The sequence below is a fragment of the Paralichthys olivaceus genome, chromosome 9, assembly GCF_024713975.1.
Source record: "Paralichthys olivaceus isolate ysfri-2021 chromosome 9, ASM2471397v2, whole genome shotgun sequence".
NCBI lineage: Eukaryota > Metazoa > Chordata > Actinopteri > Pleuronectiformes > Paralichthyidae > Paralichthys > Paralichthys olivaceus.
In genome coordinates, this window is record NC_091101.1 from 22,391,233 (window position 1) to 22,411,409 (window position 20,177).

General features: G+C 41.5%; 1 protein-coding gene across 9 annotated transcripts in view; it reads right to left on the reverse strand.

Moving 5' to 3' along the window:
• The window catches only part of LOC109627387 (teneurin-3), a 149,115-nt gene that overhangs the window by 67,366 nt on the left and 61,572 nt on the right, over positions 1-20,177 (reverse strand). For 8 of the 9 annotated variants that reach the window (XM_069531376.1, XM_069531375.1, XM_069531374.1 and 5 more), the window contains 3 exons: positions 18,143-18,371; positions 8,665-8,903; positions 85-210 (listed from right to left, as the gene is read on the reverse strand). In XM_069531376.1, coding sequence (XP_069387477.1) covers positions 85-210; positions 8,665-8,903; positions 18,143-18,371 — 594 coding nt within the window. The remainder of the gene's footprint in view (positions 1-84; positions 211-8,664; positions 8,904-18,142; positions 18,372-20,177) is intronic. The other variant, XM_069531377.1, reaches the window with a different exon arrangement.

The window sequence follows — 20,177 nt, forward strand, 5'->3', positions numbered from 1 at the left end:
TAAAAACAGGAGCATTCGTACTTCAGAGGCTTATTTGAACTTTAACTGATCATTTATTCAGATGTGGGTCTTTAATTTCCTCACCGTCAGCAGCCAGAGCTGTCACTACGCTCGACTGAGTGGGCCCTGTCTTCCCAACTCCTCCGTTTTCAAAAGCCGGCTGGTTGTCCAACTCTTGCAGCTGCCAATTGAGGCCGAAAAGGTGCATCGCTGTGAAATACACACACAAATGTAAAAAATAAAGAAAATTCAAATAAGAAAATAAATGCAAAAAAAACAATTAAGCCACTTCATCAAAAAACACCTGTGGGAGAGCACAATGGATGGATCCAATGCAGGCAGAAGAAAAGAGAACAGTTTAACTTCCAATGTTTTCAGTTCACATTTAGTTTTTTCTGCAGTTTCTCTGCCATGGGTGTGTTTCTTTTGTGCAAACACAGCATCGACAGACACTCACCAGAGCCACTTCAATCAATACCCAGGATCCCTGTTGCTCTTGCATGTTTCCTTTGGGAGTGCTGTTCATTAATGTGCCACACAATCAGTTGCTGTATCAGAGACAGGACCAGACAGAATTTCTACTCTGACACAAAGCTTCACTTCAGACGATCAGTCGAGTCCTAAACTCTCAAAGTCGGAAATAAGCGGGAAGGACACAGTGGTGGAGCGACGCCAGCGTGAGGAAGAAAGATGGAGAAAGTGAGAGACTTATGAACGTGTGAGTCGGTGCGTTGAGTCGCAGCAGCAGGAGAAAGTGTGAGGATAAGATGCTCGTTGCTCTACTTGTCTTACATAACTAAACTCTGCTGAGCTCTTGTTCAGCCGACCTGTTTTATTGTCACGGTTTTGGATTCAATCAAACTGTGTTCACGTTGGTTTTGGGGAAAGTGAGGTGCCTGTGTGAGCACAGCGAGAGGCCCAATCTCCTTCAAAGTCACCAGGCAGGGAACACGCAGAGGAGGCATCTTGATTTCCGACCATTTGATCTGCGGGAGGAACTTTTCTACAACACCTGTCGTTCGCTGGGAAGATGGATATCGACTGCGGCAAATAACTCGAGAGGGGGATGAGGGGCCGCAGAGAATATCAAATATAAAGGAGACCAGAAGATGGAAAACTAACACGGACCAAGTCTGAGGCGTGTGTGTTGTTTAAAGCCTGCAAATGAAGATAATTTAGTGAAAACACACAAAGACTTATAGATCAATTAAACAGGTGCTCTGTAGCCTTGAAATCCAATTAAAGAATGCAGATTTAACATTGAGTGACAATGTTTAGCTGCCCCCGTTCATTCAGCCAACATCACCATTAGTGTCAGAATCAATTCTCATGGCTGCTGAAGCAAACCAGAAACATCACCAGCAGTGGGAATGAATACTGACTCCTCCATCAATATTTCTGACAAGTCTGACTGAATAGTCTGAATGGTTTGTTCTGACAGAGCCTCAATGTGAAAACCTGCAACATCAGTGAATTCCTATTTTTTATTTTTGGTATATTTACTTCTCTGAATCTTTGTCCATCAAGAAAATAAGCAACTTCGTGTAATTTGCCAAGACTCCGACACGTCTCTAAAAATATTCTCAGATCGTTGTCTTGGCCTTGTTGAACTGTAAAACTCATTTTTTAAAAACTACTTTTCCAAACACCATGATGTATAAATATTTCCGGCTCTTAGACTTATGGACGCATCAGAACCAGCGTGGAGGGTCAGACATGTTTTCAAATGTGGATCAAGTCGGACAAACATTAAAAAACGGTGATGGAGCTGAGCGCCAGAGAGAAACAAAAAAGTGACATATACTCAAAATGGTAGACAGCCTGACACGAAAGCAGGATAAGTATTACTTAAAGGATAAAAGGTAACATAATCCTTTTACGTGATAAAAAACATATATAGTATTATACTAGTATTAAGTGAATGACGCTCTTTAAAATGTTGAGAGAGACGTCAGAGCTGACACTAAGCTTTAATAAAAGAGCATGTATATAAATATACATATATATATAAATGCATCAGCAGCAGTCATACCATGTTTCCAAGCCTTTTTAATAAAGATGTCTCTTTAAATATATGTTATATTGCTATTGATATACATTACAGTGTTAAAATTGTTATTGTTTTCTTTGCCCAGCGATCTATATAAATGTATTTATATTTATATGTGTGTGTGTGTGTGTGTGTGTGTGCACCTCATTCATTCATCTTATTAGCAGAAATAGTAGATAATCCAGTTTGAAAGTCGTTGACTGATCGACACACTGTCATCTCTGTCCCCTGGGCCGCGCTGATACCGCGACTAAAAATAAAAACTTTGGCACATTTAGACTAAAAAAAAGTGCATCAAATAAATGACTTGACACAAGTGTCCTTGTCTAAAAACGCCTCCACTGGTTTGATTCCTGGTTGAAGACTCCAGTTAATTCCACATGATAAATGCAGACTCCCCACAGCTTAATGCACTCCCCTGTATCATCAGCCTCCCAGGTCTGCAGTGGAGAGCTAATTGTGTGTGGCAGTGGACTCTCGTGTATCCGACACGCCACAGAACCACAGAGAGCCTTCCCCACTTCACTGTGCTTTAGTACGCCAGGGCCCCAATCCCCACTTATCTCATCAACAAATTGCTTAGAGGTGAATAGCCCTCAAGTTTTTGAATTAGCATAAGTTATTCCTGCAGCATCGGCCGGTTCAATTAATATTTATGCGCCATGAGCTTTTTCCTTCTTGGACAAAATGCTGAAAACGATGGCCTCCAATCTCAAATGTCAAAATGTGCCCTGTGGAACACCTCCACCAACAGAGAATGGGAGGTTGAATTTGTAAGTTCACAACACTGCTTGTCTGAGCTCTGACATCTACATGGTATTTAGTGAACAGGAGCGTACACACTTCTGCCCCAGACAATACCCAGGAAATCCTCCTACATGCTCTCACAGCAAATTCCCGGATCTTGCTCAAACCGTTCATGGTCGTGTTGTTACCTGGAAAACAAGTTGCTAATTATGCTACAGAATATATTCAGAGCAGCAACTAAAGGTGTTAAAAATAGAGACGGGTATAAAAGCGTTTCCTGCTAAAATATGCTGATGACACTATTCTGATGGGCATCGTCACAGAGAATAATTAGTCCACTTACCAGCGAGAGAGGTGGCCCATCTGGAGTCAGAGTGTGCCAACAACAACTTGGAGCACTGCAGCCTCAGAATTATTGAGATAAACATTGTTTTTATGCTGGAACCTGGTTGCACATCTCTCCAGAAACTTCCCAGGGGGACTTCTAGAAAAAGGCTGCAGAGTTCAGAGCGTGACTAAAACGTTCCTGCTGTGTGGGACAGCGTCTCGTAAAAAAATACCCCAAGATAGACCAGGACACGGGTCTGTTCTGCCGGCCGTGGTGTAATTGAAAAGCTCACTGTCTCTTTGGGGTTTCTACAGATTTTAGCTGAGTAGTAGAAGCAGTTAGTTTTTTTGCCACTACACAGAATATCACCAGCAAGTGGAGCCGCCTGTATCATCCACTCTTCTCTGGTAACTGGTGGGAACTCAGTCCACTGTGTCAACAACTTCATGAGAACGAGCACTTTGATCAACGAGCCAGTGATTTCATCTGTTTTCAATGGAAAACACACGAATAGGGCAAAAGGGATTTTCTCCTTGTCTGATAATTAATGATTTTTATATCTGTACGAGGTTTATGGAACCTGATTCATTCTTTGTCAACACATGACACAAAATATTTCACGTTTCACATTTAATAAGGTAGATCTTTTATAAAACTTTTATTAGAGCACAACAGATTGGGATTTTTTAGCGCTCATACTGAGTGAAATAACATTCAGAATGTGATTTAAGATTTGAAAAAAAAACTTAGGTTTTGCTAAAAATATTAATTAAAATGCAAATTTCTTCCACATAGTATATTCTGTGAAATAAAAGTTTTCATATTGGCTCATATTGGAAGACGCAGATACCAAAATGTCTGTGAAGGTTCATATCGGCTGATTTTATCGGACGATATGAACCAATTATTATATTTGTGTGACACTCAAAACCAAATGATCATTTTAATCAAATGTGTCCACTTAGAGGACACTGTCCACATTTTAAATTAAATGTCCAAAAATCGCACGTTCTGTTTCTGCTTCAAATCAGAGCCTTTTTTTTTTTACCCATTATAAAAGATATTGAGGTATTTTCATCTACAGAACAAATAATATGAGCGAATTTCTAAAACTACCTTGAGTACAGCTGTGCTTTTATTTTCCTTTGCCTTTGCACTAATGGGACTGTGCGAGCTGACAGTAGAAAGGTTTTACAGTGTGTGTGTGTGTGTGTGTGTGTGTGTGTGTGTGTGTACCTGCACCTGGCAGGTGAATTGGCGTCGGATGAAAGAGAGAGGAAGTGGTGGAAACTCTCTCACACCTGAGGCAAGTGGCGGAGGGCTGCATCTGTTTAACACACTCACACATACTCGCACACTGGCCAAAAGTGCGAGTGCATCAAACACACACTCTGGAATCAGACCAGAAACAATACAAATCCCAAACAACGGAAAGGTCTGAACAGGTCTGCGACTGTCGGGATGTAGATGTTGTAAATGAATCCAATCTGCGAGAACTGTGAATGACAACAGCTGAACAAAGGAGCGTCCCTGCTCGTTCTGCCGGCGTGAACTGAACACACTGTATCTGCCACGAGCAGAGGCGCAAATAAAAATAGCATCTGATTCCCAGACACGGAGGAGCAGTTAAGTTATAAAACGCATGCAGCACATCCAGACTAATTTAACGACATGAGATCATGAACAACAACAAGTAACAAAACAGTTAAGTCAATAAAGGGAATGTGAATATTGATATTGATATGGTGCATTTATGACCTCTCCTCCAAGAGAGCACTCGCCTCTCTATTCACCAATAAAACACGGGTTATAGGATCTTCCCAACAACGCCATATTTCTCCTTATACAACTGTGTCACATTCTCGCTGCCTCCAAGCTGGATGAATACTTATATATCCGCTCGGGGAGGAAGCCACGGTGTAAAGATTAAGGGCTTGGATGACAACGGAGGGCATAAGGAGAGATGAATCTGTAACGGGTTTATTGCTGTGGTCAAGATTCTAAAGGTTAGCAAGAAGTCAGCTTTGACACATGCTGTAAAAAATGTTCGAAATCTCTCTCATAGGAAATAATGCCCAGAGGACAGAGGGGTGGGGTGGGGGGGGTGACCGAGATAAAAGTATTTCCTGTTTGACAGAATGAGCAAGTTTTGGTTCAAGTACAACAAAGGCTTTTTGGACCAAGGTCTTCTTTAAAGATCAAGTGTTTTGGGCTGTTTCCTTTCTCACGAGGGCCCAGCTCCTCAACTTCTGTTTCGTTTTGACGTTTCCATCTGTGCTCGCCATTTTAAAACTCACTGTTTTAACACAAACCCCCCCAGAGGACAAGAATTGGCTGTCGCTCTGCAAAACCGCGATCAGAAGTGTGGGAGTGATGCACAGGCCCTGTCAAAGGGAAACAGACAGGAATGTCTTGTCGGGAACTGTACCGGGGCCATGTCTGCATATCTGACTGAAAGCTTAGTCAGACAGACACTGCTGAATCATATCAGGACATCTGCAATTTCTGCAGAAAAGGAAGAGGCAGTGAAATAGAAATACTCCTGGCAGAGATCAAACTTCATACAGATTAAGAGGTACGCTGGCTCCATTCACTCCAGGCAGCTTGTCTATCATTTGTTCCATTCCGCTGAATGACAAGTCTAAAGATTGTCTAATGTCACTGTGGATAATGGAGTCGTGCTTCCTCTCCTTAAAAACTCAAAGAAAACGATTGGTTTTCATGTACTCGAGTGACAGCTTCTGCAGCTTCTCCACATCGAGACACAACAGCAAATATTAGGCGGCAGGATTTATTCCACATCATGTGTGTACAGATCATTTACAGCAATTAAATTACATGTTTCATTCCTCAGGCAAAAATCCAATCTTGTCTCGTTTGAGGATGGGATTGCAAGAAATGAAGACACATTTTTTTTTCCCCCTAAACTTTCCCCTCCAGAGAATCCAGATGGAAGTTAGTGTGTACGGAAACCTGGAACATCTGGTAATCTGAGCGATTTACAGCCAAGAACCTCACCTCCTGAACTCCGTCCAGACACAACCTGAAACTGGACCTTCTAATGTGAAGAGGAGAAGTAACAGCTGAAGGTAAAAGACCAGCAGGAGTGTGGCTTTTTCACCTGATAAGTTCAACATGCTCTAAAAGGTCCAGATGTGGAGTCGGGGGAGAAACAGTGTAAAGGCTAGAGAGCAAGAAGTACAAGTAAAATCCACACACGTGATTAAGAGTTGGGTTTCAGGATATCAGATTTGTAGCGTATGATTATTGTGGGCAGAAGAATCATGATATTATCGCGATATCTTGAACATTTGTAAAATTAAATTATAATGTTGGGATGTGAACCAGATGTTTCCTCCAACAGAACAGAAACAGGAATAATTCAACATCTTAAATTCCACCTTCTTTAATTAAATTTTTTACCATCCAAATGAAAAAGAACTTCAAGATTAAACTGCATACATGAGATATATGAGGGTTTTTTATGTGCTTGTTCAACATGGGACTAAAACACAACCTGCACATGCATCAATTCACACATGGGTCAAGAAGGGAAAGTATTTTTGTCCTTGCCAATAATAAATCATATCTGAGTAACAATAACTGGGACACGCTTTATGCAAGAACTATGAAAATCACCATATAACATATCGCAGCTGTATCAAATTTTACACGCTCCGCAGTGCACCATGGGAGCTGTGGACTTTTTAGTTTGTGGCGTGACTAGTGTCCAAGAACCTCCGAGAAAACGTCTTGAATTGCGCTGCTGCCAAATGCTCCAGTCACGTCTGAAACACTGGAAAATAGGCCAGAACGTTTTGATGACAATGAAACTATGACTCCTGCTCTTTGTTCTCTCGTCTGTGAGCGTTCTGCTGCGTCTCTGCTGCGTCAGTGCGACATCCACACTTTTGCAACCCCCCCCCCCACCGTGCTCACTATCATTGGAAAGGGCAAACACTGCTGTTGGTGGAAGAATGCCGAAACAACAAGAGACTCTGCTCATCTGAAGTTTTGTAATCACTCACACAGAACTGATCTTTATGAAAACCTGCTGAATTCATGTTTATGTTCCTAACAATGAAGTTAAAACCCAGTGTGGCGTCATCATCTGCAGGAAGAACGTCTCTCCTGTGTGTGTGTGTTCATCTCTCTTCTCATCTCTCTTCTCATCTCTCTTCTCATCTCTCTTCTCATCGCTCTTCACACAACGATCACAGTTCATTAATAATAAATCGATGGGGGTGTGATCAGGATTGTTCCGGTCACTTTAACCCTGATGTCCCGGCTGTAAGTCTCGAGTTGTGTGTGGCAGGTGAACTGCATGTGTGCAAAATGTTTTTGTACTTTTTTCAATCTGTTTAAATAAGTGTCTCATAAACTCTGAGTGAATCAAACAAGCACAAAGAAAACTTAGTTTCAGATCCTAATAACTTCAGTGTTGGTGTTTATTGTTAACGTTTGAGAATTCATGCATTGGGCAAAGTATTTGCAGAATTAACCAGCATGAGTAAGATCAAGTTAAGTGAGATTAAGTCGGTAAGAGGTTATAAAAGTCGGTTTCCATACATTTCCTGTTAATCGTCCAGCTGTACTACATCATCAGCTTCCCAGAATACTTGAGCTCGCTGTTTTTACTTTGAGGTCACAGAAAACTAACAAAACAAACATACCCAAGGTCTTTCATGCTGTTTTCATTTCTTGAAGAAATATCTGCAATGATCTGGATATAACAATACTTTGAATACGCCTTTTGATTCTTTTCACCAGAGGAACCTTGTGGACTGCAAAGTTTGGGAGTCGCCATTGTTAGTACATGATGCTGGTAGATTTCTTCATATTGTACACACGTTTGTGTAAAAGGAACTGAAATAATTATGCAGAGTTTCTCAGAACAATGTGTAGATGTGTCAATAAGATTTTATGTACTTATGAATGTTGCTCAACATACCTACATGTGAGAGTAAACTGGTCACCAGCGATTAAGTGTGCACGACTCTAAATATGGAGCGACACGTGTAGGCTAGTTCAACTCGAGCTGCACTACTCCAATTTGTATCTGCACAATCCCCTGCTTCAATAATTCAACTAAGTGAGAGGCAGAGAAACACTAAGGTGATTATCAATCCAAGGTGACACTGGGTGAGAGATGGAGTTCACCCTGGTCATGACACAAAGACAAACAGCCCTTCACTCTCTCATTCACACACAATCTCCAGTTAACCTAAACCCAGTCCTCGTGTTTTTGGACTGTGGGAGATAATCCACGCCGACACCGGGAGAACATGTGAACTCCAGACAGACCCAGGTCAAACCGGGAGTCAAAACAAAAACCTTCTTGCTGTGAGGCGACAGAGCTAATCACTGCATCACCGTGCCGCACTTATAAATCTCATTAATATTATAATACTGTTCCATAATCTCTCGTGCACTGATTTCTTTTGATCTTGTAATCTGGTGAGAAAACCTTCCTCATGTACATGATGCAACCAGAATCTCAATCTATTACACATCAAAGCCTTTATGAACAGGGTCTTACCTATGCAGTAGCAGAGAATGATCGACAGCACCACAGCTATGCCCACAGCGATCAGGGCGGTGCACTTCCACGAGCAGTGTTTCGGTGACTTCTTGAACTTGAACGCTCCTCTGGACAGGCTGTTTCTGGGCAACGGGCGCGCCGGCGTGGAGTAGACGGCCCCCGTCGCCATGGTGTAACCGGGGGCTGCCGCACCGAAGAAAGGCGTCGTTCCTGTGCCCGTCTTAAAAAGAAAGTGCCTGCGAAGGACGGGGAAAAAGAATTAGGAGGAGAAACATTATAGGGAGACGTTTGGGTCGTAACAGGGAGTAACAAGGGATGGTCAGTTTAACTTTATGAATACACGTCCACTTAAACCTGCTCCATCCTTGAGTGGGCATTTTTTTAATGGGAGAAAAAAATTTGTATTTTATTTTTAGATGTTGTATAGTTTTTTGACTGTATATTGACTTTATTTCATTTTGTATCTTATATTTTACTTAATTTAATAATTTGTATCATTCTACTTTCTCTCTCATTCTATTCTGAAGTGTTGTGTGTTACTGTCCTCTCGTGTGTGGATGAATTGTCTGTGCACTTTTGTTTGCTCTCCCACTTTGCCTTGAATTGTCCCTTGGTTGACAAATAAAGTATTTTGAAATGAATTGAAATGATTGTTCAATGAGTGACAATCTTAAAAGACTGATGTCCGATTCATGGAAAGGCCATTACAACCTCCAAGAAATTACATTTCTATACAACTGCAGCAAAAAAAACAAATTGATGGAAATGGAAGTGGATTATTTTTTCTTTTCACGTAACAAGGAAACATGAATAATTGAACTTTGTCTTCTTGTGAGAAACAAACATGTTGATTCTGAATGTTTTAAGTGAAATGTTAATAGACAGTTTATTTTCAGCCTTAATATCTTGTAGTACAATATCCACATGCAGTGACAAATATTGTGATCTGCTTTAATAAAGAATAAAATAATACAGTGTGTCCTTCCACAGGTTAACTCCCATGTGAATCAGTCTGCAGGAGGCACTGGGTTATATTCTAATACTCAGTCTAATCCTGACATTGGAGGAGGTTAACAAAAAGTACCTCATAAAAACAATCATCTCCCACTTGCCCTTTTACAACTGGGCCTTTGCTAATAGCCCATTATACCTGGGGTAATTAAGAGGGTTTAATCAAATGCACTACGGAGTGATCGTCCTATTAACTTTTAAACCCCACGTGAAAAGCTCTTAAGTAAATGAATTAAGCCTTGTTGCCACTCTTGCCACTACTTATAGATTAATACCCAAATGCCTCCAGGCTTATGGGGACAGCCAGGGAAATTGGACAGATTGACCATGCATCGCAAATGCTTCTTACTGTCTAGAGCTGTAGAGTTTCACTGCTAAGACTTTGTCACTTTCTGGTGACAAATAAAATATTAGAGGAAAGATTATCAGTTATATGCTTTTTGTGTGGATAACTTTTTATTTTCTTAGATAATGGTTAACTCTTAATTGAGCAAGTTGAGTTGAGCAAATGCTTGACTATAAAACAAGGTGTGTTAATGATGTTGTTTCATGATTCTCTTCATGTCTGTCATTATTTTATTTTATTTATCTATTTCTTCTTTTTGCCCAATTGTCTTTGTCTTTTACTGTATTTTTTTCTTGCCTCGATTTATTTCTTCTTCTTCACTTCTTATCGTTTTAGTGTTCTTTCCATTCCCATGATTGCAAAGCACTTTGGCTCAACCCCTGTTGCTTTTAATGTGCTACATAAATAAATCTGACTTCACCACCGCTGTTGTTTTTTACCTGAAAGAAACTACCCTCTTATTACTTCTCAGTTGGAGCAGTCGGGGGAGGTTAAGTGCCTTACTCAAGAGCACTTCAACACCGGGTAAATAAAGTAACAAGGGATGAAAATCCACTTCCTTGTCCAGACATACGCCCCAGTGATCCGCAGTTACCAAAATAAAAGTTAAAAGTTCTTTAGAAACTGTCTGTGAGGTCAGGTCAAAGAAAAGAAAAAACTTAATCAGAGAAAAATCTGCAAATTACTCCAGCGATAAATTACAGATTGCCAAAGCAACAATTAACAAATACTTGAAGAAGAGCAAAAACATATTCAAATGTCAGTTTACATAAACAAATGTGGGTTAGATCGTTACATTTATTTTATTTTTTGTGGGGATGGAATAAAGAAATTATGTTTCTTTGCTGTTTTCTCCTCAAATTACTGTAACAAAAAAAAACCTCACATGTTTCACACAAGTCGTGCTTTATGTTCTATAGATCCCAGGAAGAGGGAGTTGCCTTGGTAACCTCTAATCTAAATATACAGATAAACTGATAAGGCGGTGTTTGCTCATCAATTATTTGTGCGGCATCTCTGAAGTCTCAGTGTAAATTTTGTCAAGGTTTTTCTTTCCTTTTTTTATTTTTTAATCCTGATGGTAAATCTGCAGTAAAAGAGCTTGAGAAGAGCTCATTAGTATAATAAGTGCACAATCTGAAGCCGAGCATTAAGGATTGGAAATCCGTGTAGTTCCCTGGTTACAGGATGGTTACCGTGGGTCAACAAGCTTTCTGGAAGCTGCTTGTGTACTTCATATGGTTTCAACGACCAGGACGCTCCTTTATTTTGGACTAAATGTTTAAAAGTGAAGTTAATCACACGTTAGTTTATAGCAGATTTAAGAGATGTCAAAGAGGGACACATCAAAAGGCTCTGCTCAGATTTGAGTCATGCTCTCTGGTATTTCAGCTACTCCCCCTCTCCTGTGAGGATATCTCTGAGCAAAAATCCTCCTCTGATCAATTCTTGGCTAAAAAGAACAAATGTCAAATTTGGATTGTCTGGCTCCTCGATGGCCCGATTGACACACGCTGCCACCGACAGACTGCGATTCCATTTAAAGGTTACGGCGTGGCACCGCTGGAATGACAATGCTGCGGGCGTCTACAACCCCGGAGAAGAAAACCGGGATTCTTTAATCTGGAACAATCTGTACTCTAGCTGCGGCAGCCTCTGTAATGTGCAGTCGGATATGAATTGAGGTCAAAACTGGCACGACGTAGGAGGCGGCAGACGTGAAGTCAGACACACAGGCAAATAGACACCGCTATCTGGGGAGTTAAGTGTAAGTGGATGCAATCTGATGAGGTGGACAAGAAGGGACGAGGACGTGTGTGTGAGTGTGTGTGTGGGTTGGCAGGGGTATGCACTCTATTTGAGGACGGTGAATAGCTATTGCAGGTTGCTGAGGATTTCTGGAAACAGTTTGTCCTGTAAATTAATGTCTAAAAATTTACCTGTGCTCTTATTTATCCATGACGTTTGAACATAATGTTCCCAAGTCAAAGACACTGAACTAAAAGCATCAATGACACATCCGTAGTAGAGCTGCAGTGCTTCAGGTCACAGGAAGTCAGAAAAAAGAAACTACTGACAAATCTTTCAAACTAGAAGGGCATTAGAAGAGTGTATACCTTCACAAATGCTAACCCCTCTTTCACCAAATTCTGATGGGTTCTTCCTTGAGTCATACATCCATCCACAAAATCCGTGGAGATCAGATCAGTCATTTTTTTCGTCTGATAAACACCAATGAAAACAGCAAGAATAGAAGAGCGCATATCTCAGAGAAAATGTGAAAAAATGTCTTAATCCTGGATCCACCTCCTGATCGGGATCTGCACCTTAAATTTCATGGTCTCTTCCCCGAGTTTCGTGATAATCCGTCCGGTTCTATTTGCGAAATCTTGCTTAGAAGAAACAAATAAATGGACCGTGGTGAAAAGGTAGAGGTAGCAAATATTTCAAACTGGCAGGAGAGAACAAACCTCCTCAAATGCTATCGCACTATTTTGCCATGTTAAATAATCTGCCCCAAAGTGAATGGGCTCCTACTTGGAGCATTTGTCCAATCACTCCAAAAAACAGTTCAGTTGTTTTTCCGTAATCCTGCGAGCTAACACCAATGAAATGTTAAACTCCTTGGCGGAGGTAAAGATAAAGTCTCTGAATTGAATTTGTGATTGAACTGAATGCACAAGGACCATATGGCACGCTGAGGGTGGTTTAAACTCCAGTTTTATCACAGTCATTTATATCCCTTTTGCTTTCTACAACTGTGGAGCGGAAGTGAAAGTCAGAATCCGTGTGCACCAGCGTCGTCAAGACAAATTCAGACATTTATTAGACTCTGTGTTTAAAGTAATTTTGGTGCTGATGTTTTCCATGTTTTTCTAAAGAGCAGAATGAAAGGGTCTTAAGATGAAATGATGTCGGACATGATTAACAAACAACGGACCAGTGTAAACGTCTGCAGCTCTGCACATGGGTTGAGCGGCTGTAATTGATTACAGCAAGTGTGATGCAACACGCCACATTACTATGCTAATCCAGGCTGCCCCGGTGATAGCGACGTCGTACGTCGGGAGTGAGAGAGGGAGAGAGAAGGAGACGGAAAAGAGACAATCAAGAGAGTGTGAGAGCGAGAGGGAAAGCGAGCAAATGAATGGCTTGTGTGTCAGTGTGAGCGCGGTGTGTTAGTGTGCACGGCTGCCTGTCCCATTGAGAAGCCTGTAACACAAAAGCAGCAGCCAGCCCGGTCTCCTCTGCTCTCACAACAGTGCTTGTCATCGGGATGACATTTGAAAACATCCTCACAGAGGACAAAAGACTAAACACCGAGTGGGAGGATTTGTCTATAGCTAAGCTCCAGCTGGAGGGGTGAGAGAGCGCACGAGAAACAATGCAAATCAAAGCCCTCAGATCACGTTATCTGCCCATTAGCTGCTGCTCTGAGTTAGCGTTGCAAGGTGAGAGCCGGAATAATCAGGCCACTTTAATTTTACTTTAATCCACGCTCTCAAAAAAAAAGTCTGCAGATGTGGCGAGGGACCGCTGCGTCTCGTTTTCACACCAGCCTCTGCCTCCAGATCGCCACCTGCCCAGTCCACAGGGGGCCGGCCAGCACATGCTATTCTGGTACATACACGCCCGTGTGGTTATATTTCAGTGGCGCCATGATTTCTGCCCACGGAGACGAACGTGGTGCCATCTTGAGTAACTCCCTCCGAGTGCTCAGATTGTTTGCACATGGAATTTATTATATTTAACAAATTTGATTAAGAGAGGAGCTCAAATGCTATGCACACTTTTGAGATGAAGTCCGAGCGGCCTGGGTCAGATCCTCTCTGTAGCGTAATCTTAAGGGACAGTGATGGTGATGAGATGTTCCACTACAGGAAATGCGTATTTAAGCTGCTGCAGGTTAAATTTGTAATGTGCAATGTATTTTTTATATGAACTGAACTATTTAGATTCCTCTGTTCGTGAAAGCTTTTACAGTCGCTGCCAAAACTCATCTGGAACAGATGCACTTTGCGTTGCCAGCAGCGGCAACAGTTTACACAGTAGCCTAAAATAAGAGGAAAAATATTGCAGAACTCTGGAATCGTCACTGAAATGTTTGCTTGGCACCCGAGATGTTGGCAAAATAAACAAAAAGGAAAACACATGAGAAAGAGGGAAAAAAAAAATATATATATATATCTTGAGGATTACCACTTTGTCTACACCACCATCCTCTTTGGCAGGTAACCAGCTATCACTGCATCACTGCTTCTTTCTATTCCAGATGGCTAGTTGGCTGCTAGCTTCCACATGACTAATCAGTCCTGGTGCGAACCTGACACTGTGGCTGGCGTACAAAAGAGAAGTTCAATTTTCCTCCTCTGATGTGAAGCATGAATGTCTGACTCACGGTTTACACGTGCGTCCCACAGAACAACTCCACGCACCCGCGCACACACAAAAACACAAATCCCACCAGGATTACCTCTGCTATTCTTTTCCGCCCGTGAGAACAATTCCAACACATTTTCCATCAGGAAATGCTGCTGTCTGTGGGACGCTGCACCACATGATGACTCTGGAGCTGAGAAATAATTTCATTTCACCAAAGGACTCCCTTGACACATGAATCCAATGAGGATTGACAGTACATTTATAACTGCTACGTGTGGCTGGGCAGGCCTTCAAAAGGCTCCTTCTGAAATGTCTCGCTCAACCTCTCTGGTGAGGGAAAGAAAATGCTGAAGTGGGCTTGAAAGGACATACATATGTAAGAGCAGACACCTACCTGTATGTCATGCAGCCGAGCACTCAGGGAACGTATAGCTCGTGCTACGAAGGCGTCGAAAATACAAATTTCACACATGCTGATATGGTCAATTTTAAAGAAAGGATTAAGTGCTGCTCAGGAATAATTACCACGTATGTGCAGTGGTTTCTTAAGAGATATAGCAAATCATTTTCATAATGAAACTGAATTGAATGTTTCTAATTGAATATATCACAAAATGCCATTCGAGTGGAGTCAAGTGGTTCATACAGGAACCCTGAGGGGTTTATTAAAAAAATGATTCCAAACACTTTAAAGATCTACATGTCTGCTTTTCCAACAGCAACGGACAGTGAAGCAGCACCCCTGCTCTGTTGACAACTAACTGAGCCCTTTAAGTGGAGTGGAACCATTTCACAGATTTATCTCGAGCATAAAATCTGCTTTTCTCACAGAGACAGAAATTGCACAGGGGACAACTGCTAATCCGTAGTCTGTCCTGGGATCAGAACATCTCATATCTTGTCTGTCATCGTCCTGCTTAACTTTGTCTTTGTGTCACTGAGCGATAAAGTTAATCTTTACACTGATTTTTTTATACTGTATTTGCATTTATAACATATTTACTGTATTGACGGGTTTTCACCCCTGGCCATCGGTTTGTTTGTTTGTGAGCAGGATGACACAAAAACAACTGAACTGATTAAACTTGGTGGTAGAATGGAACACAGGCCGAGAAAGATCCCATTAAAAAATTGGCACAGTTCCGGAGCAAGTGGTGGATCCACAAATATTTTTTTCTCTTAGAGTTTGGGGGAAGACACGCAGCAAAGTGATGGATCGGAATCGAACCTGTTGCCTCTGTAGGAAGACTCAGGATGCTGTACGCAGGACACCCGCACTACCAGGGGACCTAACGAGCGCAGCAGACTGGGTGTTTTTTGACATTTTCACCAAATTCCTCCAGAGAATAGTTCATGGATCTGGAGGGGAAAAAATCTAAAAATGTGCATAATTTGAAGCAGATCCAAATAAAAATTTGGTTTTATTTGGGGGGATCGATTTTTTCCCCCTCTATGGAAACAAACAGAGCTACTAACCTGTAACTACCAGCTGGAAAAAACATAATAACTGTGTGTTTAAATGTAAAGACTTTGGTAAACGTATGTGCTCTACTGATGGCCATCTGACTTTCATGAGTAATTTTCTTTTACTTTTCGGACGCACGTGTTTGATCCTTTAAAGCTACAGGAGTAAATGAGCTGAAATCAAACTTTCTTTTTACAGTGCGATCACAGCGGGATCAGTGACTTCATCCACTCGCCACATTATAATGAGCTGTCGTTACAGAAGTAGTCACACAGTGCAGCACTTCACTCATTTATGAGAACAATGAAAGCTATTCTCCATGAAAGCTGGTTGGTATTGAGTCAAATTAGCACACTGGTGCTTTGAAGACCAACACTTTTATTAGAGGTTACACACGCACATAATTCATTACTGTTAATTACTGCAAAAGTAGCTAATGCCGTCAAATGAGTGCTTCGTGTTCAAGGAGGTCATGTCAGAGGAAATTTATTAAAAGAACATCATAACACTGTGGTTTGTATTTGACACATTTTTTAATCAACTGACAAATTTTCAGTCAAACGTCACTTGTGATCGCACCTCCTGTTTTGCGCTAGGATTAAAATCCATATTTATGTTGAAGATTCAAAAGAGCATCACACCTTTGCGGCCCCTGGGGCCACATGTGTGCTGTGCGTGCTGTGCCAGTACGCCCCCTGAAGGCAGAATAATAAACACTCTCTCCAGCTTGTGCTTACATTTGCTAACCTGGTAGTTTTCATGACATGTCCAATTATGTGGTGAACCCGGCGGTCTTCCCTTTTGGCCCCATTGGTCCGCGGCGGCTCTCTGTTCCCACCCACTGACAAGCACTTGATTTAGAGTCCACTGTGCTGATAGTGATTTATGCCTCACCTGATGATAGGTGTGCACATATTGTTTTGTCGATGTGGCGATGACAGCTCAAGGTCATCGCGCGGTTAGTATTCAATCACTGCGTCTTCCCGAGAAAGTAAAACTGTCACCGCACATCCCAATTGATTCAGTCAGATCACAAGAAGTTGTTACTCCACGCCGCCACAGACGAATTTCAAAGTTTACATTCATCTAAGACTCGGAGAGGGTTGTTCTCCGTGCCAGGCAGATATCAGGCGAGAATGCAATCATCTACTCGAGGCCATTTCTGAGTCAGAGCACAATGTACCACACTTCATTTGCCAGGATATTTTGAGCTCACTGATTAAGAAAGATGTAACTGATGTTTCAGGAGGAAAACTTGGCAGTGGCTCTCGTGACGGGTATCTTGCACAGCAAATTTTGATATAACACAAAGTCTGCTTATACCAAGTTTCTTGTTAAGTTATAGCTCCTCTGATTTTAACTGGCACGCTCTCTGATATTCCCACAGTTCACTCTAATCATGTACTTTCCTGCGTGAGTCTGCAGCTCTGTCGAATTTAGTATCAGCTCTTAATTGTAGGTGCATAAAGAAAGCAGAAAAAAAGAGCACTTCACAAAAAAATATAGCTATATTTATCAAGCTCAGCAGTACCCATATTATACCATGCACGACTCGTGGGATGATAATTTAACACGATGAGGCTGTATGCTTAAATATTATAAGTCCAGTTGTGAATGATCATTTTAATACCCATCAGTGTTTGCAGGAGTAGCACTAACGCACATTAATAAAACCATCAGGTGTTGAGAATTATTAACAATATTATTAATATTTACTTTTGAATTCATCAATTGTAGGCAGCTTTACTGTTGCCATGGGGAAGATGTAGACTATCAAGTTAAGGTGGAAGCACAGAAACACAAATATTAATGAAATTCAGGTTGTTAAAAAAAAACACTGCAGTCACTGTTAAACCTGCCAGAATGAGTTTTATGAATATGACCAATATGCAATATTTCAAAAACACATCAAACGTGCCAGTGAATTAATCAGACCAGGCCAAGAGGAAGGGGAAATTAAATATTATTAAAATAAATAGTTATTACTGCTATTTACTGTGGTTTAAATTATGTAATTTGACACTGGCTGGTCTCTCCATATCGTGGTGAAAAGCCCTGTAAAATCCTTTGACATAAAAATCACAAATACCATAATTTTACTGAAATTGAATTAGAATTTAAAACATCAACTTGTCCTTTAAACTCTTAAAATGCCTTTGGTTAAGTTTTTTTCTGCATCGTTTTGTTTTCTGACTCACTGAAAATTGCTTCATCATAAACACCTGGACGTGAATTTCCCATTTCCGCGGAGGTCATTGTGGGTCACTCACCTGCTCTCCAGGGCCACATTGCTGCCCAGGACCCAGCTGTCCTGCAGCTGGACGCATTCTGCCGTACTCTGCAAGTCGGCCGCCAGGCTGTGGGCGGGGGGTGGGGGGCTCGGGCTCCTCTGATTGGCCAGTGAGCTGCGGCTCAGGGACGTGATGGACGGGTGCTGCTTGTGTGGGGGTGGGGCTGGTGGGAGAGGTGGAGGGCCTTGTGGACTAGATAGATGATCCCCTGAAGAGAAACAAACAGATATCAGAATATTAAGGTATTGCTGTAGTTGCAAAATCCAAAATGCAGTAATCTCCTCTGATGGTTTAAATTGTACCCAGAGTTAAGAGACTGGTAAACAGACGGCAGATGGGTTAGATTATGCATCTGCCTTGTGTGCAAGATATGACAACATACAGCCACCTAACAGACCCAGAAAAGTAAATACAACCGAGAGCAAGACATTAAAATGAGATGCAACCACTGCAAAAAGAAGGGAAATAAGTGCTGCTTTTATGGCGACACACATAATAATTGTCGCAAAACGCCAAACGGCTGACAGTTGGGTTCTCTTAAACAGAAGGTCACTTAGAGAGGCAGCTGTTCTTTTATGGGCGCTTAACGCAATGTTTCACGTTTGATTACAGCCAGTGAAGACTCTCAAATAACTAATGACCAGAACATCCATTAGAGCTCTGAGAGAACAGGTTTTCCAATTTCACACAAAGCTGTGTAATTGGCCCCCAGAATGGCATGTGGTGATTATCTATCCATCTTCCCTGTTTAAAAAGGTAAAAACCCACAGTGCTGACAATTCTGATTTGCTCCAATGAGCCCCAAATGGGTATCGTCTTTTTTTCCTCACAGAGGCTCAGAGAAGATTGAGAAAGCTCAGATATTCATCTTTTAGGAGTTGTTTGTTGTTTTTGTATTGACAGCTTGAATTTTTATAAAGCCTAAAGGAGTTCAATTCAAAGCATATGAAGGCTGAAGGTTGGTGTGGGTGCATGATTTAACTTCTGCTTCCTCAACCTTGCATAAAGACCTTGTGGACTTAGAGCCACAGATCTGCTCCGTGCTATTGGCAAGACGGAGCAACTTCATTGAAAGGACGTTATTCATTGTTTTGAAAAGAGCCTTTAATGACCATGCAATTTTTGTCCTTGTCGATGTAGTTCCACTTTAGAATGTGCCCTTCTGTGCATAAAAGAAGCTGTTCAATGCAGATAAATGAGCCTTGAATTTGGTTGCACACATTAACCGGAGGAGAGCGAGGACGTCATTTCCAAAGCTTTGGGGCCAAAACCTTTAAACTGTATGTATGTATATGCAGATTCTCTCTCCCACGTTCAAACTAGAAATACTGGAATAAGAATGACTACACAGAGTAAAAGTGCTCCCCACAAATTCATTGCTGCAATAAAGTTTAGCAGGTGCCAGTTGTTCCAATTAAATTTGTGACTGATTACCTGCATTTTCTTAAATACAACATAATGGATTTTAGAACATCTGTTACATCTGTGCAGAAATAAACAGAGGGAATAATAGACTTGGATACTGTTGACATTGTACTGTTGATATGTCAGGATTCCGGAGTTAGCATAGTGCACAGTGCTGGTGCAGAAGACCAATCTAACTGATTCCCGATTGCAATTACACGGCAGCAGCATGTGGCTATAAATACCATAAAAGAGAAATCACCAGGAGCCAAATGAAAGTAGTTTTTTTCCTCCTTTTTTGTGGCCGGTGATGAGACTTTGATCAAACCCAATCAAACACAATCCCCTCATAACCCAAAACAACCTTACTGAGAGTGAGATTCTCAAGACATGAATTACCTGAGATAAACTGTGGTATTGGCATTTGAAAACTATACGTCTGCTGTGACTTAGTGATAATGAATACAAGACGTTCCAGTCATCTCCTGGGCTAGACGGTGAGCCCTATTAGAAAAGTGCTAAGTAGGCTAATAGAAATGTGGATTATCTACCGACACTGGCTGGTTTTACTTCACCTCTGGGCCTTATTCCACTGTACGAGCCTGCAGCA